This window comes from Lasiodiplodia theobromae, assembly GCF_012971845.1.
Source record: "Lasiodiplodia theobromae strain AM2As chromosome Unknown scaffold_6, whole genome shotgun sequence".
Classification (NCBI taxonomy): Eukaryota; Fungi; Ascomycota; class Dothideomycetes; order Botryosphaeriales; family Botryosphaeriaceae; genus Lasiodiplodia; species Lasiodiplodia theobromae.
The window spans coordinates 1,096,101-1,117,430 of record NW_023336552.1 but is presented as its reverse complement, the minus strand read 5'-3'; the positions used below and the strand labels follow the sequence as shown (position 1 = coordinate 1,117,430).

The window sequence follows — 21,330 nt, the reverse complement described above, 5'->3', positions numbered from 1 at the left end:
CCGACTGTCCTGCCAAGGATGCATGCCCATCAATTTCGCTCGCTTGTGTGTAACGCCAGACGCCAAACGCCCTTCTGGCTTCCCTTACGCCCTCAGAAACACTCCGAGTCTCTCAGCGGCTCCATCAGGTGTCTCTTGCCGTGGAAGGTGTCTTCCAGGACTGTACTATCGGCCGAGTCCTCATACGACGTCGACTCCTCGAGCGCTGGAATTGGCGTGCGGCCCGTCAGAATGTTATACAGCGAGTCCTCGCTTTCGTCTGTACTGCCAGGCGTGCAAGGACGGCTGTTCGAATGGTTGGATTTCAAAACAGCGTCTTTGCCTTCTGGCCACACAGTCACAAAGCCATGAAGATCGCCAAAAATCAAAGAGGGTTGCTTATCTGCACCATCCCGCAGCCATCGACCCTCCAGCTTGCCGGCAGACCTCTGGAACGGCATATGCACTACCCTTGCGCCCTCTTTCTCTAGATCCCACAGATGAATGACTGCATCATCTTGCGCGCATTGAATCAGAAGAAGCGTCGGGATGCTGGGGTGCCAATTGAGACTCTTGACTGGTGCATGCTGGATCAGGACTGTCCGCGCTGTAAGCCCCGTCAAGTCCCACAACCAGACGCAAGTTGGCATTGAGTCGTCTCTGGTGGCGAGAAGGTCCCCGCTGGTGTTAAAGGCGAGTATAGATATGCCTGTCTTCGAGGCTATCTCTGTCTGAGCGGGCTGAGCGACGGGCGGCGAGACTGGCTGTGGTACCAATGCATACGCGCGCGTCGAGGACACTAGTTCCTGCCAAACCTCGCCTGTCGAGAGCTGCACGACAGACGTGTGATCCAGAAACACGGCCGGAGAAAACTAGGAGACGTGTCAGTGCAGTTGAATGATTGGGTGATGTATTGCGACCTACTGTTCGTGTGCTGAGCAGCGTTACCCTCTGGTTGTACCCACCAACTGCGAGATAGTCTCCTCTTGGACTCCACTCGATGCTTTTGATGCCTAGTCCACGGATTCCTTCGTCGTCATCTCCACTGTACGTCCTGTATAGCTGTCCATCCGCCGTATACACAAACAGCTTGAACCCTGTGCTTGCTGCATCCCAAACAACAAGCCACCTTCCGTCAGGACTCCATTGAATGCCTTGGGCATCGCTGCTTGGCAATGCGATTGTTTCCAGTAGGAAGTAAGTGCCGGGTGCATGCAGAGTGAGAACATCTTGTGGTCCAGGCCTAGATAGAAGAGCAAAGACCGAGTTGCGGGGTCGGTATCCAAATCCTTTTGAGTCTCGGTAGTATTTGGGATCCTTGATTTCCACGCTGCGGCCGGTCTTCAGACACCATACGGTGACCCGGGCCCCAAAGTCGGAAAACACAAGAACCTCGTTCTGTGAGCAACCAAATTCCACGTTCGATATCTTTCCCATGCCACCGCTGCCATTATCAATAACCGCTTTCCAGCGAGTGTCGGCAATGTCCCAGACGCGAACAGTGCGCTCGTCGGCGAATAGAACGCGAAGGCTCTGATTGCTGCTGCGTTGCGGCCATCGTACGATGGGAGGGTTCTTGGCTGAGTATTCGGTGGACAAAGGTATGTTGCGGATAATAGATAGCGACGAGGCTGCGCGGATTTGCAAACGATTGCCAGCCACGGCGGCCACGAACGCGCCGTCGGGAGAAGCGACTGGATGCAAGGACGCTGGGAAGGCATCAGTGCTGCTTATTTTGAGCGGGAGCATGGGGTCTGGGCACCTTTGGCCTGCTGAGATACCTGTGGCGGATCCATGTTGTGGTGGTCGGCGGCGATTGTTTACGGATTTCCGCTGTTGGCCCGACACCGAACCAACCTCCACCGGCGATGCGCTGAAGTCGTTGCCGCCATACATCGTCACTTTGCGACCCGCCAAGTACACATCTGAGTATCGCCACCAGCACCATGGCCTCAAACGAGGTCGGCGACAGATCCTACGCGCCATTCCGCTGCTCATTTCCCAAGCGCGCGATCTGCCTCACCCATGGCACACCGAGTCGCAGATAGCTCGAGTCCTCTGCAGTACGGACTAATGACGTTCATTGTCCCTACACAGACAGTGAATCAGATGACCAAACGTAGATGTGAGTTTCCAGCTCGTGCAGGTTTGCCTGGACTAGACTCAACTACCCACGCAGGCAGAACGCTGACTTTCCAGTGAGAGAGTTTTGGGCACGCTGACATTCATGCATCAACCCTTCTACTTTCCACCCACCAACCGCCGTGCAACGGCACACAAACAGCTTGTACATCAATTGCAATGGCTCACTCAGTGCGAGAGGGCTCCGAAAAAAGAAGTCTTGCGTCCATTACGCTTGAAGCTCATGAATGCGCGCATGCCTAAGGCCAAGATGCCCCTCGCGGCATCGCCGCCGTTCATCTGCCCGGTCCAAACTCGTCCTGATTTTTCGAGGGAAGGGTCGCACCGCGCGACCCACCCGCTCTCGCCGTCCAGTCGCTGTAGAGATGACGTGCTGAGGTCATGGCTCCAGACGTGACTTCTCTGCGTGGAAGCAGCCCCCCTTTGACCTTACCACCGCGTCTTCCGCAGCGCGGGCGGGTCGCGGCGGCAAGTCTGCGTGAGAAGGAACGCTGCGTCTAGCGCGTCCAATGAGCTGGCGGATGACGTTCGAGGACGCAGAGCTGCTGCCGTATGGAGCTGCGACGGCTGCCGCTCTAGCTTCGGACTCGAGGAGGGGCGTCATCACTTCTCCAAAAGGAAGCAGCAGCCTCACGACGCTGCCTCAACATGACCGCGCCGCGCAGGTGCGAGATTAAGACTGCAGTTGCGCCCATCCCTGGGTGCCGCCTATTTAAGTCTGTCTTCTCCCAGCTCTGAACCATTTCTTCTCCATCCCACTCTTCTCCCACAGCATTCATCGAGAAGCATCATCACGCAGCTTCGTCTATTCATTGCTCGACTTGCTCTTGCTCAGCTCTTCATCACTTCTGCTCTCAAGCACTTCTGCTCTCCAGCACTTCTGCTCTCCAGCACTTCTGCTCTTCAGCACTTCCGCACCTCTCCAGCTCTCTCACGCAACTCCACCTGTTCCACTTCGCCAGCTCTTTGCTGCCTCACTGCAATCATGCGTTTCTCTGACGTCATGCTCTCTGCGAGCTTTGTCGGCCTCGCAGCTGCGGAGCCTTTGCCAACTCGGTAAGTCATTGCCTAACCCGTCTACCCATCGATTGCCTTACCCTCCTCCCATCGATTGCCTTACCCTCCCCCCATCGATTACCTTACCCTTCCCCATGCATCCACAACATACTGACAGCCAACCCAGTCCCGCGTACCACCTCTGCTCGCCTGGCCATGACGGCGTGCACTGCATCCCCCTCGATCGCTCTCCTTCGACGACTACCTCTTGGTCAACCACTACCTCAACGTTTACCGCCGGCCCGGTGACGACGACGACGGAGACCATCCCCGTTCCGATCGGCACAGTCTACATCTACGAGCCGACCAGTGCCGCCTCCCGCAGATACAGCGTGCCCGGACTGTTCATGCTGCCACACCGCATCTTGGGACTGATGGCCGGCGCGCAACGAGCCGCTGCAGACAAAGCCACCAAGACAGTTGAGAAGTTGAGCACCCGGTGGACGACGCAGACGGCTCATGCCTTTTACCCTGTCACGACTGAAACCAGACCGGCGGCCACGGAAGTCGTTGAGGCTTCTCCGTCGACTTCAACCAAGACGAAGACAGTTCATGCCTTTTACCCTGTCACGACTGAAGTCACACCGGCGACCACGGAAGTCTTGATGCCTTCTCCGTCGACTTCAACCAAGACCGTGATAGGAATCGACTTCGAACGGGGAACCAAGTTCGTACTGTCTCCTGCGGATGAACTCTCCGTCGAGACTGTGCCATCAACAGCCATGATCCCTTCGGCTGGACCTGTGGCCACTCCTCTTGTCCCGGTCAAGACTGAGACCTTTTGGGGTACCAAGACTGAGACCGCTTGGGAGGGCATCCGCGTCCCTGGAACCATCGTCAGCCCTGAACCCACGGTCACGTCGACTAACATTGTCGAGTCAACTACCACAACGACACAGAGCTGGCCCTACACCAAGACGACGAATGTCGGAACTGTCACTCTGACATCCAATTCTGGGGCCACTCGAACTGCACAGCCACCTAAGGTCTTCAGTCTCCTTGGGTCTTTGCTCAAGAAGTGAGAAATGGTGATGGATTCATGGTGGGGATGTGTTTGAAACTGGCTCCTATGCATTCATGAAGTCTTGCAGCTTTACTCCTATCATCACTCGTAACACAGAAACAAATTGAAAACCTCTTACCCTATCAAAGTGTTCTTCGTGACCCATGACTCATCCAACCTTTGCTCAGCCGCTGAATCAGATCGCACTCTTGTATTCTATGTGATGTTCCAGTGTTCACGTGAGCAGTTGAAGCAGATATCCAGACGCAGCTGTGAATCTTGACGCCTTACTTACGTCAGCATTTGAGGCATCCATCCAGACGTGCATGCCGCTTTAACCCACTGCTCATGTGGGTTAGCATGCACACAAACGTTGAACTAATAAGCAGGGCAAGTATGTTCCATTGCGGCCCAATTTTCTTTGTACATGGTTGATGTAGAGGAGTTATACAGCCGAAGGCTAGAATTCATTGTCTACTTCCAGCTCATGTCATGTGTGGCTGAAGCAATTGTCTGGACAGTAGCTCACTGCACACATGCTGTTACTTCAAAAATATCGCCAAGGCACAGTAGCCCCTTGTTCTGAGGCCATGCTATTCTTCGCGCTAGCTTTCGGCTGCAATATCCATCGGCACTACAGTGTGGGGTTCCCATAAGGCTGCCGGACGTAACCTGACACCTTATGCCCCGACCGGAGCGGGCTGATGGAAGCGGAAGGTACGTTCCGCTGGGAGGGGCCCCTGGCAGCGGGGCTCTATCTGCTTGTGCGAACCGCTGCTTCAAGTTGACCCGCCCGCAGGAAGACGAGTGAAGGGGAAGAGAGGGGAAAAAAGGTGCGTGACGAGGGATTCGTGCGTAAAGGGCTGAGCCTTGCGTCGCGCAAAGGAGCTGATAGTCAGGCGCTCGTTTGGAGGAAAGAGGGAATGACTCGCCCGCAATAGCGCGAGGTTGTGAGGCCGAGAAGGAGGACGTAACAAAAAGTGGCGTCGTCGCTATCTGGCATCTTCGAAATAATGGTTGCTGCGTCTGTGCCTTGTACAATAGGTAGGAGTAATGGGATGGCAATGCGTCAGGGCATCATGAGGGAAGATGGGTGGGGGGCATCCGCGGCAAGACAGGGTGCGTGTCACGGTCTTAGAACACTCGATGGCGAAAGCAGGGTGCAGCATGACTTGAGGAGCGGGTGAGGGCATCGATGCTCTGCAGGTAGAGGCCAGTGCTTTTTTTTTTTCCTGCGGGCGGGCACTGTGCGCAAGACAAGGCGAAACGGCGGTACTCCGACTTCCACATGGGTCTTGTCTCGTCAGGTCTGTTCGTCGTGCTACCTAAGGAAGAGGCCATTTGCACATCGTGAATCGCACGCGCGCGAGCGCGCCTCATGTCCAGTGTATAGAAGCCGCGTTTAAGTCTGCGGCAGATCTAGATCAACCCAGCGCCGTCCCGCGCGCCCTGCAGGCAGACTAGAGCGCGAATGCTCGAGGGGGGTTGCTTGCTAGTAGTAGAAGCTCGTCATGGCTGGGCAGGGACAGGGTGTGGTTGATGAGAAGGCGAAATAGCCGTCGGCGCTAGAAGGCGATGGCTATCGCCGCCATGACCGCCGCCATGGCTATTCCCGCCGGCGTCTGGCACCACACGTTGCTAAGAAAAAGAGCCAGTGCAATCAATTCAGTCAGGCAATTAATCGACAGTCGAACCATGGCAATATCTCCTCAAACAAGCCTCCGTCGCAATAAAGGAAGGACGGTGATTAGCGGGCGTCAGCCACACGCCCAACGGCCACTGAGCACCATCACCAGCAGCAGCGGCAGCAACAGCACTAGCTTCAACAGTGATGAGCGGGCGGATGTGACGAACCCCAGCCCGGCGTTCTTGGCCCTTGTGCTGGGGTACTTTTGGATCGTGCTTGATCACTCAATTCTCTCTCCCTGTCTCTCGCTTGTCGCTTAGCCCTGTCGGTTCTTTTACCACCAGCTGGCTCCTTCTCTTTCTCTTTCCCCTTTCTGATCTCTGCCCTAGGGAGGACGTGCGCGGGTTCCTCTATTTTTTTTGGCCTTTGCAACTTCACCTGTTTCTCGGGGGCTTGGCCAGCGACTGTCGCAGTACACTACACAAGTCATTCGTGAAAGCTAATCGGCCTATATTGGCCGAGTGAGCGACTCAGGCACTAGCAATCCACCATGACGATTAGCCCCGGTTGGGCGAAAAGCGCCCCCCCCGTACTGCAACTGCCGCACCGCCCACCGTTGGATGACTGCGGGCGGAGGGGGCGGATGGAGCGGACGGGGCGGTGCGCCCTTCGGAATACCCGGATTAACGGGCGGCGTTTTTCGCTGGCTGTCCGCTTCATTTTCTCAGAGGGTGGAGTGCGCAGTGGGGAAATAGAGGGGTATCGCTCATCAATACTGGGTGGCAGTGTCTCTCGAGTGTCCGTGACCCGTCTCTGGCCGACTCATGCCAGTGCTCTCGCCTGCGATTGACACAGCAAAGACTGAGTCGAGCAGTCAATGCTGTGGAACGAGCAGTCGGATCCTCGACTCTGTGCGCTGCGGTGCATTGGCAGCAGTCTGCAGAAAGAGGGGTAGGAGCAGACGCACGCGGGCAGATTGCGGCGTGTGTGAGAGAGTGGCACCAGAGCGAACGGCGCCGATATGGGCGTCGCCGACAGTGAGCGGTGACAGTAGGGCTAGCTAGCTCGCCGGAGCCCTAAGAGAGGTGGTGCAGGCTGAGGAAGGGGCGCGTGGAAAGCACTGGCTCTCGCTGCGGGCGGTGATGAGGGATCGGTGACGAGGGGCGAGACACACGGGACATGCGGCAGGGCTGTGAGGGCACTGCTGGACTGCAGCGCATGATGAGCATGCATTCCGGCGGCGCCGTCTGCTACTACGCATGGCCTGTTGTTTCAAGGTGGCCAGCCAGTGTCGACATTGCGAAATAGCTGGCCCTCCCGCACGCCAATTTCTGCTCCCCCGCGTTCGCGGCTTCTGCCTGCGCCAAATTTCCCTGTCTCAAGACTCGTCTCTTCAGAATGTCTTTGCTTTTGGCGGCGATGCGCGTGATAGTGGTTCTGCCGGCGCTTGCCAGAGGTATTTGCCGTGCACCTGAGCTGATCCAAATCATTTGCCGATAACCTAGCAGTTGCACGCCTTGCGCAGCTAGATGGAACTGCCATGATCTATTGGATTGGCAGCACCATCGCAAGCCCCCGAATGCCGTCCGAGTGCCGAGTGCAGCGCTGTCGACGGTAGTTCCTGGTATCTGCGCGGTGGTGTTGGCGGAAGCGCAATCCACGGGCTCTGGCCTTTCCGCAGGCAATCGGCCCTAGTGCTGAGAGGCTAAGCGGATCTCCCCAGGCATGAGCGTCGGGCCAAAATTTCAAATGCACTTGTCCCCACGCCGGTGAAGTGCAAGATTGCCCAATTTTAGAGGTGACGAGATGCAAGAGTTATGAGATGTGGGTTCGCCATCCCCTCACTTCGCGCTAGATGCCGGTGGTGTGTGCTTGTTCTAATTTTGTTGCTGCCAGCACCGCGGATACCCGCCCGTCCTGCCGGGCATGAGTAAGGATGAAAAGTAGGGAGGCATCCATCATGTTCCATCATGCCGTCGTCTGGTGGGCCTTCTCGGCCGTCGCTAAGGCGAGAGCGAAGGCACAGAAAAATTCCAGTCCATGCACGTGGTCTTGCAGGGGTGCACGCTGTAACATAGCCTGGCCGCACTGGTAGGGGGAGGAGGTGGGGATCAGCATGGAGGAGCAGCAGCAGCGAAAAGCGCCGAATTTAGCAGCGAAGCGGGCTGGAGGACGGCGCTGCGACGGCCACCGCAATGCGAGCCCGCAGCGTCCGGAGACGGAGATTCTTCCGGGCCGGCTCATCTCTGACCGGAGGGCCAAGGAAGGAAGGGGGAGGCACGCTTCGACGAGCCTTGCCAGAAGCCACCATGGGGCCGCCGTTGTTGAGGTGGAATGGGGACGCACTCCGCGATCTTCTCCGTTTCACCCACAGCCCAGTTCCGAATGCGTCCCGCCGCAGCGGCCACGGTCTCCACCATCACCGCCGGCGAGCCCGTGGCCGCGGATGCCTCTGCCAGAACTGGAATTCCCCCTTTCGGCCGGGGCGAGTGCTGCGGAAAGCAGGACGAGGGGGCGGCACTGCCACGCGAATGGGATCCATCTGCCGTCCGACACGCCCCGTCCCCTGGTCAGTGGGAGGGCGGCGCGAGATCGGGGATACGGTAGGGCAGAGCCTACGGCCGTCGATACGACAGGGCTGTAGGGCAAAGGGGGCGTGGAGCGTGTGTTGAGGACGTGAGGGTGATGTGCGCTCATCACCTCCCAAGGGGGGGATGGACACAGATGGGTGAGTACGAGAGGCCTTTGGTAGCGCGGATGCTAGAGCGTCCGGTGGGAGTAGCCGGTGGGATACGGTAGGGCAAGCGCGGGATGCGCGATGCGGGCGTGCGGCGGTGGAGTGGACGGTAGGGCGACGGCGGGCATGCAAAGACAATTGCTCGTCGGCGTCGGGCGGCGCCTGATGAGCGGGCGGGTTCGACTCGGTCGGCCATTTGACTCGCGGAGGTCTCAGGTGAGGTCGTCGGGCGGCAGAGGCCAGCACGGAGCCTTTGGGGAGTGTCGAGAAAAGCCGGCACAGGGCTGAAGGATCGGCACGACTGTGCCCGCGCACACACGGAGAAATCCTCGCTTCGGGGGGGCAGGGCGGAGAGCGAAAATGCTTGTGCGCGGGAGCGAGGGTCAGAGACAGAGAGCCGGCCAATTTCCGTGCCGCTGATTGATCAATGTCTGGAGACGAGGTCAACGCGAGTCCGACCGCACCGTGGTGATCACTTGCGCCATGAGACGCCAGCGCGCTAGGCGCCTGCTCCAGACCAGAGAAACACCATCATCGATTCGACGCTTTTCCGCGGGGCTGGCGCTGCTGAGGGCCGTTGCGTGCATGGGGCAGCGCGCGGGTGGTGTGCGGCGTCGCGGGCAGCGCTGGCGGGATGCTCGCAGCAAGCGGACGGGACAGGATTGCTCGGACCGAAACAGAAGTCCCGCAAAATGCCGAGGCAGTGCTCCGGGAACGCCGCGGGGCAGAGGGCTGAAAGGCGGTGATGGGGGTGGATCGCTTACCCGTTTAAGGCATCGTGAGGTGCCCGCTCTGGTGTTGAGGCTGTGCCGCGGCGCGCGGTCCGTGAGCGCTTCACGGTTTTTTTCCCTTTTCATTTCACGACGTTTCGTTACGGCGATGCACTACGCCCGTACCGGGCAGCAGGGAGACCGCGGCAAGGGCAGGGTTGCGCCGGGGGGCCACCGTCTCCGCCCGGAGCAGCCCGCTCTTGCGCGAGAATAGGCCCGGGCGCCGGTCGGCTGCCTGCTGAACAGGGTAGCGCGCCTCCGACGACGCTCAGTGGCCGGCCGCCAAGTGCCCCAGGCACACCACCACCCCCAACGACCATTTTTTTTCTGCCCGGGATGATTGACCATCAGTGGCCCCGGCGCCTCGGTCCCAGCGCGGTGGCCTGTGTGTGGCGGAGCATTAAGGCCAGGCTAATAAGCGGCGAGGCGCAGCCCGCGTTGCGTGAGAAAAACACACTGCAACAACATGCCTGGGCGGCGAGGTAGCAGTATGATCGACGGCCGGTGCAAGCATGTTTGCCGGGTACAACGGCATGGTGCGACTTTCGAGAGTGCTGCGCTCCAGTGCTCCAGCGCCGCCGGAGCTCTCTCCAAACGTAGCGGCGGCAGCTGGCGGCAGTGCTCATCTGCCTCCCGCAGCGCCGCTGACTTCATACCGCTGGCCCCCCATTTCACCACGTCTGCTCGCTAATTTTGGGCGCTGAGCCGCGTTTTGGGAACCCTGTCGAACAATCGTCCCAGCCTTCCTGTTCGGGAAGGACCTGGCGATTGCAGCACGCTTGACGTACCTGACTTCTCTCTGCCAACGGCCTGCCATCAGCCCATCTTTGCCTACAGCTGAAACGGCCACACGGTAGGCCCCAAACCGGAGTGCCTTGCGGCGGGTGTCGGCCCAGCGTGACCAAGCCGCACCTTGTTTTGAGGGGGGGCGTTGTGTAACTGGCAGCTTTTGCCTTGCGCTAGCGAAGCGGCGTTGCTGGGCATCCTCAAGGAGTGGGAGAGGTCGCGCGATGGTGACTAAACGTGCTCATCAGTGGCTCCCGTTGCCATCGCCGCCGCCGCTGCTGCTGCTGCTGCCGCTCCGCTCTGCTCGCTCTCGCTTTGTCCCACATCTCCGCCGCCGCTCCTCGTTTGTTGACTGATCCGACCCGCACCATCCACAGCCGACGGGTTGATCGACTGGCGCGCGCGGGCAGATCTTGTCTGCCTCAGGCTACTCTTCCGACGAGACACGAAGAATGCTGGCGGCGGCTGCCGTGTCACGTCGCGTGCGCTGTAAGGGCGAGCAGCCGCGGCCGTCTTCGTGGCAGCTGCCCGTCATCGCACGGCAGGTGGTGAGACGAAGATGCTGATGCGCATACCGGGGCCGGCGGGGGCCTGGCGGCGTGTGAGTGGGCAGCGCGACACTGCGACCACATGGCGAGCCGGTTGTGCTTGGGTTCCTTGCGCTGCGGGCTGAGCTTAAGTCGTCTGCATGTGCTGTCCCGCGCGCGGCTTTTGTTTTGCTCAAAGCATGTGTGCGCGCGCACTCTCCCACCGGTGCTGCCCATGTGCGCCGCCCGGCTGTCGCGCAACCACCTACCAGTGGTGCTGCACGCCGAACTTTCCAGAGCATCTTAGCCCAAAGTCTATTTCTTCCTACCGCGTTGCCAGCAATCGTCGCGACCACGGCTGCTTTGGGCTTGGGGCTTCTCCACGCCGGCCTCTGATTGGTGACGCGTGGCCTCTTCGACACTGCCTACTAGCCCGACCTGTCTGTGAGCGCCCTAACCGTGTCAATGCAAATCACACTAGTACAGACGACATAAGGTTATCCTTGAGAATTCGATATTGACATTGCCAAAGCTCGTGGCTTCGGCTCTCTCCTAGCCCTATCTCGACAAGGTACCTCGCCCTCCGTCCCCTGCGGACTCGTGGGAAATAGACATTCGGTAGTGAGAAATCAACCCTTCTTCTGAGCTCCCGATAGCGCCGCAGCTATGCAAGTCTGAAAACAGAAACTGAAACACTCGCCATGCGTGCCCAACCTGCGCGCTGTTCCCCGGGCCTGCGCCTTTTTGCGCGGCTCCAACTTCGGAAAACGGATGCCATTATTCCCTACGCCAAAACTTTCGCCAAATGCCCAAAAATGCAAACATGTGTGCTTCGCTTCGCTCGCTAGAAAATGAAAATGGTTGCATGGTCGATGATGTCCGTCGGCGTTGCGTTCGCCGTTTCGCAGGATTCCTTCGATCCATCCGATGGTGCGGACACTTGAGGTCGAATCAGGAGCTCGTCCAAGTGCAAATGCGACTTATGAGACTGCAAGCATGATCGTCATGTCGTAAAAGCGGTGAGATGATCGTAGACACGCGCTGGCTCGCCCGGTGGTGCGTGGTGGCCGTGCGCCATGAGGGCGGTTGACTGCGTTGACGATGTTTGAGCTTGTGATCGTCGAAGGTTGGTTTGCGACGCTCTGTGTGCTCTCACATCGTATCTCCTCGGCCTTTGCCTTTGAAGTTCGAGTCGTGGGTGTCGAACTTAATTGTAGGCTGAGAGTGGTGGTGTTGGTGGTGATGCTGGTGAGACTGATCCCTGGAAGAAACGAATTCGATTCAGCCTCGTCCTTTTGTCTCTAGGTCCATACCGTCGGAGTGGCCACGAACCCGCCGGTATATCCAAGTCCCATCCCACCACCAAAGTTAAACATATTGTCTTCGTGCGCATAGCTGATGGGCGGGGCTGCTGGCGATCCGAGCGGCGACGAGTAGGCGCTACTCGGCCTGTAATCTATCGCGGACCTAGGGACCTCCAAGTACGGCGACCGAGCCTCCATGATTCCAGGAGCTTGCACGTGAAGAGGGGAAGGAGCGAAGGCGGGGCTCAGGCTCTGCCCATAGCCGTACTCCTGAATCTGCGTCTCGAGGTCGAGGTTGAGGGTGTCCAGACCGTAAGGATCTTGCTTGATCTGCAGATCGTCCGTCTGCTGGCGAGACCATTCCCGACGCGTCCGATACGCTGAGGCGGTATCCCTGGGGAAATCCATCAAGTAGACGGCGGTCTGCACAGCCTGTGCGTAGCCCTGGGTTGCTTGCAAGGTATTCACGTAGCGAATAATCTCCTCCAAGGGCAAAAGGGCGTTGTCCGCGCAGAAAGCGGCACCAATGTCCGGGAAAATCGGCTCGATCGCGACCGCAGCGGCGTAGAAGAACGAGAGCACGAGCAGAACGTTGATGTCCCCACTCCTGGCAGACAACAGAGAGATAGGCACCCAGAAAAGCCACTTTCTTAGAGCGTAAAGCTGCTGGAACTGATCCTCTGGCGTCTGCGGCGGGTTCGATATTCTCAGGCGCTCGATGTAGCCCTTCAGCTGCTCCAACCACTTGCACTCCTGGTCGTAGTTTGCCAAGTAGGGTTGTAACCGCTGGATGTTGCTGTGAACCAACTGCAGAGTCGCGAGATGATCGCGGCGGGCGTCAGGCGCGACGAAGGAACCGGCCGAGTTCATGAATGATTGAGAAACTGTTGCTCCTTGCTCAGCGATGTAGTCTGCAAATGCCGACTCGTGTCTCCAAGGCTGCATAGCATTGACGATCTGTGGAACCAGTGTTAGCGGGCCAAATGCGCTCGGTATGGTTTCACTGCGCCCGAGTCGCAGGAGAGGAAGTCCTACCGTCTTGATTCCAGTCATGAGCGATGCCCATCCACGCCTGAAACAGATCGTCAGCACCAAAGTCTTGCTAGGGCCGCCTCTGCGCGGGGGTTAAAAAAAAAACTCACCAGTCCGTGGCCTGCCATGACAGGAGGAGCGAAGAAGCCAACACAGCGTCGGAGTTGGCCCTGGAGAAGTTGCCAATGGCCTCGTGGAGGCCCTTGAGCGCGATGCCACCGTGGGCAATGGCCAGATTCCGCGTCTCGGTGGACTGCGAAATCCAGGCCAAGTGCGAAGCGGAGAAAGCCAGGATGGAGTGCATGACGAAAGGATATGAAGACGCGATGCTCAAAAACCTGCAAGGCTCGTAAGCTAGTGCACTGGCGAATACGAGGGCGGCTCCAGCTAGTGAAGGAGCAGGCCCACTTACTTGGGCATGTTCTCCGCCCAGACGGTGAGCTTGGAGGTCCTGCCGCGGAACATCTCGTTGGAGATGGACGACAGATGGTGGATTAGACGGAGATCCGTCTTGGAGTAGTTGCGCCACTGCGGCTGGGGATAGACGTTGAGCTCCGGGAAGGGGAATTCGCCGGTGGACTGCCAGATGTTGATTGTCGCCTCGATCTCAGGGGTCCACAGAAGGTTGGGCTGCTGCGGTCCCTTGGGGCTGTCTGGCGCGGCCGAGGCCGGGTTGTCGTTGTAGTCGCAACGGACCTGGTGCTTGGTGCAATTGCGACTGGAACGAGGGTCAGCAGACGTGCTCGCGGCACTCGAGCGGCGGGGAGGGGAAGGCGTACCATTGCGGGAAGGTTTCGTCGCAGCGAATGTGCCGCTTCTTGCAGGTCTTGCAGCCTTTCCGCGACTTGGTGTGGCTGCGGCGCGAAGGACCACCACCGGGGCCAGCCATTGCGACTCGAGCTTCGTGCGGATGGTCGAGGGGGAGCGTGAGGGTTTTTCTGCGCCTCGGGACAGCGGCACGAGGCGGGGTTGCGGGCCTTCAAATCCCCGCGCGGGTGCAGGCGGGCGTGAAGCTGGGCAGCGGCGACGCCGTGATGGTACTGTCGCGCTGACCGCGGTGTCGAGGGCTTACTCAGGCGGGAGGCAGGACAGGTGAGCGAAGGTGAGGTGTAGCGACGGTGCGGTCTGCGAACGAGGTAAGGCTGATATGCACCGTTGGCGTGCTAACGAATGTGACGGCGGAAAGCCAAAGCGAGCGTCTGAGTTGGTTCCCTGCAGCGAGTCCGCCGGGCACAGCTGAGAACCAGGCTACTCTTATGGCTTGTGCGAGGTTCCGCTGGCGGCCCATGATGGCAGCTCAGTGATCAGACTGAGTGAGAGGTGCCGAGCGCAGGGACTGGCATGCATGTCCACAAATAGAACCGGCTACTGCTGAAATTGCCTAGTCAGCAAGTGCTCAAGCTCCCGTTAGTTAACCTTCTCCACGAGTTGCTGGCCAGGGAACGTGATCAGATGCGGTCGTGTCATGTATGATGGCATAGCCCCCCGCTGTAACGCTTGGGTGTTAAGCTCACCAGACGGATCCAGGCACACGGTCCGTTTCGGGCGGACGTCGAATGGCGAGCAGGGCGCCGGCCCAAACGGGCGAGCGCGCGGTGTTGGCCGCCTGCGCGTGCGCTTGGCTGCCCGGCGCGCGCTGCCCTCGGCCCTCGATGCCCCCGGCGCTGGATGGCTTGCATGAAGCAGACCGCCACATTCGCCGGCGCCCGAGCGCTGCTGTGCTGAGCACGATCGGGAGCAGCGAATGAGACAGGCTGCGAGGGACTGCCGCAACGGGCAAGGCGGAGGATCGAGCGCAGCTGCCACAGGGTCCGCTGGAGGTCCGCTAGATCGCGTGCGGCAGCTGCAGTGCCGGCTATATTTAGACCGCGATGCCCGCCGGCCGCGAGCTGAGCAGCCTCCACGCGCCGCCGCCGCCTGCTGCTGCTGCCTCTGCGGCGTGCGCCCTGCTCTCGCCGGGCGCTGCTGGATGAGCTGGCGGCGCGACGGGCGGGCCTGCGCGCCCTCACTCGCGCTGAGGCGCACCCGATTCGTGCATATTGGCTGCTGGCCCCTGCGCGCGTACTGCAATAACTTTCACGTCGCGTCAGTAACAAAACGGCCGCGCCCAGCGCCAGGCGGAGCGAAGGCAGATCGCCGGCCCCACCGCGCGCGATGCGAGAGACCGGCGGTGGAGCGGCGGCAGCGGGCGGCGACGTGAAACTGGGCGGCGCTGGGCGAAGCGAAGCAGCCGGGGGCGCGCCTGAGTCGAGTCGCCGGCACAGCGAGAGCCCCGAGTGCAGCGCTGCTGCGACGCGGGCTGGATGCTGGCGCGCGCGCCGGGGCAGCTTAGGGCGCTGGCCCTCGCGGCGCGCCTCGGCAGGCCGGCGTCCGTCCGTAAGGCTGAGCGATGACGTTCAGTCCGGCGGGTAATCAGCGGCGACGCTTGCTGCCCGCGCCCGGCGAGGGAGCGCAGCAGCGCAACGTCGTATCCCCCCCTCGGAGCCCAGCAGGTAGTATTGACGGCGCGTGCATGCGCGCCCGCGGCGGCCACGGCTTCTTAACAGTCGATCGCCACGCGCAAGAATCTGATAACGCGCTAAATATAGCGCTCAGCCTGCCCTGCTGACCCGCCAAGCCCGCTGCAGCACGCTCCAATATCGCCAGGCCAAGGGGCTGCCCGGTGGCCGCACCCGTGACCGCACCGCGCCTGCTGCGTCGGTTGAATCGTTGCGCCTGGGCGCCTTGGCGTCGTTCGATGAAACCGCTGCCAGACTCAGTCGCCCGTTGAGCAGCCGTCTCCCCGAGTCATCCTCGAGCTGGCGCGTAGTCGTGTGCCTGTGTACCGTTTGGCACGCCGCTGCAACGGCTGCGCAATATTTTTAGCGCGGCGCTGCGCGAATGATCTGGCCTGCATGGGCTTCCATTGCTTCCATGGGATTTTGGGCAAGCCACTCGCCCGAACTCTGGGAACCGCCTGGGGTCGGGTAGACGGGATACGAGCCCGACCGCGCCCTCTGAGCCTGCGTGCTAAGCGACCGACCACCGCTGCGAGCATCCCGGCGCGGCGCGCGTGCGGGTATCAAATGCTGAGCGAGCCCTTGCTCACCACCACACCGGACACTCAGGGGCCAGGGACCCGAGTGCGCACGGTGGATTACATAAGATTCTATCCCTCCCTCGCCGGTGAAGGATGTTGAAGCAAATGTCCGGGCGGCGAGGATGCAAGTCTCACACTATAGACATAGGGCTCCGACTGCAAACAGGGTGCCGTGCGTTGGGCGAGACACGTTTGGGAAGGTCAATTTCTTTTGCGACCTGCTGTGGGGGGGCCCGCCGCATTGAAGAGCCGTCAGCCGCATCATTGTTCAGCCAGGCTGCCCATGCTGCTGCTGAAGCAGGGCTGACGCTGCCGGTCGGTCCTCTTGGTGGTCGAACCACCTCCAACATACACCGGAACCGCCGGACGCCATTCAGAGACCACGATGAAACCTCTTCAGCTTTCTGGAACGCCCAAACGTTCTGTTCGTCTTCGCGCCGGTCTTAACCAATCCCGCTAAGTGATGGCAACCCCGGAGAAGAACAGCTACCTACAGCTACCTATTCGGAGAACGCCTCGCAATGTTCCGTGGCAAGGAAACGACTTCATGGCCCATGGAAACGCTACGCTACGTGTCTGCCAGCTACTGCGTGCCGGCCATCCCGCCGATGCCCTGATGGAGTATACGCAAAAAAAAGCCGCTCAAACAACAATGTCTATATATATCATCATCGCCGTCCGCCGCCGACGAATCAATGTGCAACTACTCAAGCCGCATCTGCACTGCCCCCATCCTCCCTGTACCCAGCACGTCCAAATCCATCCTGTGTGTTATCCCTATCCTTATTGGGTCCTTGTTTCTGCTCTACACTGCCGCCTCTCCCCTGTCAGACAGGGACACAGGGGCGCAGGAGAATAATTCTCTTCACAAGTGATACGTCTGCCTCAGCGCCTGCTCCTTGTCGGCCGGCAGATGGTGCAGAAATGCATCGAAATCCGGAATCATGTTTTTGTACTGCATGAGGGCCTGGCCAAGCATTAGTGAAACTTCATGATAGATCTGGCGTAAATTTACCCTCGAGAACGGTTCTGCCGGCCCGTCTGGATTGGGTGTGCAGAGGAACTCGCTCGGCGCTGACGCCATCTCCGCAAAGAAGTCCAGCAAGCATTGCTCCATGGCCTGCGGGTTGTGCAGGACGATGTTGATGAATCCATTCAGTGCGTGTCCTTTTTCATCGGTCCAGTCGACGTGTTTTATGGCATTGATGAAGTAGGGCGCAAACGTTCCCAAATGCGGCGCAAGCGCCTGAGCATTACCGATGCCCAGTCTCCCGAGGGCAATGGCGGCATTTTCGTTCAACGACATCGGAACCTTGCCATTGAAGAGAATTGTTGCAAGCTTCTGAAGGAGTCGCTCGACGTAGGGCGCCATGCCTTCTCTCTGGCGCATTGCTATCTCTCCAACAGACCAGCAAGCATTGTTGACGACAGAGAATCCGTTATCTTCCACGCTAGCCACGGTGTGGTCCAGGTCAAGCTGTGCTATCAGGATCTCAAGGATCGACGGAAGGAACGCCTGGAGTTGAGGAAAGACGTAGATCGCACAGTCACCAAGTAGGGCGTAGGCAGACTGACGCACGTCATTATTCACGTCCTTCATGCAATAAGCCAATAGCTCGAACATGTTTGGCTGAGATGTCGCCACCAGTTCTGTGCTCTTCGGCTCCTCGAGGGATTGGATGATTGCGCTCAAAAGATCAAGACTGGTGACCAGAAAGTCCTTGTCTGGCTCATCGAGACCTGGGTTGGCGGTAGCTTGGAAATATTCCTCCAGGTTTTGATGTACGATGTTGATACATCTTGTGAAAATCGGTTTGGCGTAGGGGGCAAAGAGGTCGCCGAGGGCAGTAGCCACATAAGACAGACACTCTAGCAACGGGAACATCTCCCTTGAGTGGTCTGAAACCTTGTTCCAGCGTTGGATGAGGGCCGGCATGAGGAGGTTGACGAGTTCAGGAGCCTTCAGTGCCGGACCGACGTGCTCCGCCAAAGTCTGAACACAGTCGTACAGGATGAACATGTTGCGGTCTTTGTACCTAGCGAAGCATTCAACGAATTGCTTGACGATCACCGTGCAGTACGGAGTCAGTTGAGCATTTGCCTTTTCTTCCAGGTTGGCAAAAGCAGACGCCGCAGCTTCTTGCACACGCTTGTTGGGATCCAGCATTCTCTTTAGAATTCCATCCATCATCGGCTCGAAGTATTCCCTCTGGCCAGATGGATCAAGGTGTGCCGCCCAGGAGGAATACCGTCCGAGCGACCAGCAGGTGATTTGGCGTACGACAGGCTCCTTGTCCTGCAGTAAAGAAATGAGGTACCGAGTGAGCTCCGGAAGGTGGGGTTGAACGACATCCATGCAGCCATCGGCAATGGCTCCAAGTGCCAAGACCGCAGCCTCGCGGTTTGGCCATTCGGCGTGAACAAGATTCTCCTTGAGATAAGGAAGGGTAACCTCGAAAACGGGCTGGTGGAAGACCGAAGCGAGGACGTCCAGAGCAGCAGCCGAGCATTTCCTCAGGTTCCATTGGTCTTCGGGATCCAAGCCGTCCTCATCATCATCGTCATCGTCAAAGTCCTCGAGCTCGCCATCGCTCAAGTCATCATCACCAAAGGATTTTGGAACTGCGCTCTTGTCGGGATCCGCCGTATCTCCATTTGCCGTGGTAAACCGGTTGGCCTTGGAACTAGCAAAGGTAGGCTTGATATCTTGCTCGCGATCCTCTTGTTCGGCATCATCCCTCTCGCCTTCAAGTCGGAGAATATCATCCTCGCTATAAACCATGCTCTCAAGGAGCACGGGGACGATCTTGGGAAGGTAAGGGCCAAGCGAGTTCCGGAGGTTATCATCTTCACCCACACACAACCAGAACTCAGCGGCGTCAAGTGCGAGCTCCGAGTCCTCCACGGAGCGTTGCTGCGTAACCATATAGTCCACAAGACCCTCCATGTGCGGAACAATCCTCTCGGGACTGATCTCGGCGATGTGAACAAAGGCGCGGCAGACATGCTTCCGTACCTCACCGCTGTTGTCACTGGCAAGGCGGAAGAGGGCCAGGAGAAGAGCGTCGAGGCTGTTGACGACAGCGGATTGCTTGTCAGGGACGAAGACATTGATGGCTGCCAAAGCATTGGCGCGGACCTTGGGCCGTTGGCTGTTGGTAAAGTCCAGTAGCTTGGGGAAGATGAAATCCAGCGGACGTTGGCCCTGATAGTCTCGGTCCAGGGCGCGCCTGTTGTCCTCGCATATCTTGAGTAACGCGCCCATGGCGCCCTCTTGAGTCTCCGGTGAAACAGAGCCGCTCTGGTTGGAAACCAATGAAATGAGCTCTGCAAGAATCTGGGGCCACCCAAGGATGCCGCCCTGTCGCACAACCTCGGTGATCACGTTCCCTGCATAGTTCCGCATCTGTTCACTGGGATCTTGAAGTGCGTTCAGGATGGTTGAGCGGATGAATGCCTTGCTGTCATCGGGGATCGACTTGTAGTGTGTCTTGATATCGTTCTTCAACATGATTGCCGCAGCACTTCTTGCCATGGTGTAGTATTCGGGAGTAAGATCGATGCCAGCCGGGGGCTGGGAGCTGGTGAAGAGGCAGACGAGGTAGTTCTCGATGTCGGGGGCGCGCTTGGCTTGCGCGAGCATCTAGAGGCGCGATGAAGGGTCAGCGGACGGCAACGCGACACGGGGCGGCAACAGGGCAAACTCGGAAAGGAGTTGAGGTTACTCACGAGCTCCGCATTCTTTTGCGCATTCTGGTCATGGCCGCTGAGTGAGTCCTTGAGACACAGAGCGAGCTGCCGCAGCGGCTCCTGCTGGGGTTCCCAAGACATTGTTCAGGTGTGTGGTGTCCGCGATTCCGAATCTCGCACGGTTGCTTAACACCGGAGGGGTAGCGTTGAATGATCCGCGGGGTAGGTCCGAGAGTCGAGATATAAAGCTTCACGCACCAGCAATAGTAGCTGAAAAGTCCAGCTTCTGGCGCGCATCCTCTCATTAGCTTGCGTTCAGAAGATGTAAAAAAAAATTTAAATAACATCCGAAGAGGCGGCGGGTACCAGTGCGACGCAAGAGAGATCATACCTTGGATGTCCTACTGTGCAACGAACATCTTTTCGAGAAACACAATTTTAGAACCTGGCTTTTTCAAATCGTTGTCGGCGTTTCCGTTTGACCGGCCGTGGAGCTTGCGGCTGGCCTGGGCGGCAGTGTGCAGAGCGGGCAGGCGTCGTTGAGGCACGAGCGGACGGCGCTGCGGCGGTTGTGTAACTGTGGGCGGGCGGGCGACCGACGATGACAGAGGCGAGCGAAGAACGAGCCGTGGGGCCCGGCGTCGGAGTGGAGCAGCGTGTTTCTCAGGACGAGTGTTGGCGGTGCGGTGGTGCGGGCTCGACAAAGACGTCGTCCAGCCAAGGCGGGCAAAGCAAGGGCGAAGTGGCCGCGCTACCAGAAATTTTGGCGCCTGGGAAGCTCGACGCGAGCACACACGTTGCTATTTGGCAGCCCACGCACGCGTTTGCTGCACGAGCGATGGACGTCTTATAACTTGCGCGAGCGCTGCCGCCGCTCTCACTGTTGCTGCTGCTGCTGCTGCTGCTGCTGCCGCCGCCGCCTCTCCTCCCGCCCGCCCTGTGCGGTGAGCGCGCGCCAGACCCCGGCAACCCGCCCTTGCCAGCGACCGCTCCGCTGCGTTCCAGCGCCCGCCCCAACACCGACATCGAAATAAGCTTGGGGCCACGGCAGAGGCACGGCGCGTGCGCTGCCGGTATTGGCGATGCTTGTACCCTAGTGCCGTTGGCTGAGGGTACACACGCTCTGCTACGGCGTCCGTCTGTTTGTTCTAGCCGGCCTAGCATCACTTCGCTATCCGGCGGCCTGCTCTGCGGCAGCAGATGGCATCGGTCCCTAACCATAAGCCTGCTGTCACAGCCGCCTAGCCTAATCATCCGGTCGAAAGGAGTTCGCCCAAGATGAAACGTGCTTCACGGATGCTTCGTCCGCGCCGAGCGGGATGGTGTGCTGTCCTGAAAAAAAGGCCAAGTGATGCTGGATGCGAACTTCACTTCATCAAGAACCCGCCAACAATGACTTCGCTTCGCCGGGTATGATGTTACGCGCTGCCCTCACTTGGCATGTCTGTTGCAGTCATACTACGACAACGATGCAAACACCCGCCGGCTAGCCCAGGCCACGCGAGCGACTCCTGAAAGGCGTCACACCGAGGCCCACTTCGGATGCAGGAACGCCGTAGGGATTTCTAAGATTCCCTGGTGCTGGGAGTGTGTCTGAG

The 21,330-nt window shown here is 59.0% G+C and overlaps 4 protein-coding genes across 4 annotated transcripts; 1 reads left to right on the top strand and 3 right to left on the bottom strand.

Annotated features, from left to right (window-relative positions):
- Window positions 1-92: 92 nt before the first annotated feature.
- LTHEOB_2605 (Wd40 domain protein) lies at window positions 93-1,775 on the bottom strand (the record flags this gene model as incomplete). Its single annotated transcript, XM_035511436.1, has 3 exons — window positions 93-851; window positions 904-1,688; window positions 1,742-1,775. The coding sequence occupies 3 exons, from the start codon at window positions 1,773-1,775 to the stop codon at window positions 93-95; spliced, it is 1,578 nt and encodes a 525-aa protein (XP_035364314.1).
- A 1,331-nt stretch (window positions 1,776-3,106) lies between these two features.
- Window positions 3,107-4,199, top strand: LTHEOB_2604 (uncharacterized protein; the record flags this gene model as incomplete). The annotated part of the gene is made up of 2 exons (XM_035511435.1): window positions 3,107-3,177; window positions 3,305-4,199. The coding sequence occupies 2 exons, from the start codon at window positions 3,107-3,109 to the stop codon at window positions 4,197-4,199; spliced, it is 966 nt and encodes a 321-aa protein (XP_035364313.1).
- Window positions 4,200-11,928: 7,729 nt separating this feature from the next.
- On the bottom strand, window positions 11,929-13,852 carry LTHEOB_2603 (C6 transcription factor; the record flags this gene model as incomplete). Its single annotated transcript, XM_035511434.1, has 5 exons — window positions 11,929-12,888; window positions 12,967-13,003; window positions 13,074-13,301; window positions 13,376-13,681; window positions 13,743-13,852. 5 exons carry the CDS (start codon window positions 13,850-13,852, stop codon window positions 11,929-11,931), a joined length of 1,641 nt encoding a protein of 546 aa, XP_035364312.1.
- A 3,055-nt stretch (window positions 13,853-16,907) lies between these two features.
- LTHEOB_2602 (Importin beta-2 subunit protein) lies at window positions 16,908-19,873 on the bottom strand (the record flags this gene model as incomplete). The annotated part of the gene is made up of 2 exons (XM_035511433.1): window positions 16,908-19,685; window positions 19,772-19,873. The coding sequence occupies 2 exons, from the start codon at window positions 19,871-19,873 to the stop codon at window positions 16,908-16,910; spliced, it is 2,880 nt and encodes a 959-aa protein (XP_035364311.1).
- Window positions 19,874-21,330: the final 1,457 nt, after the last annotated feature.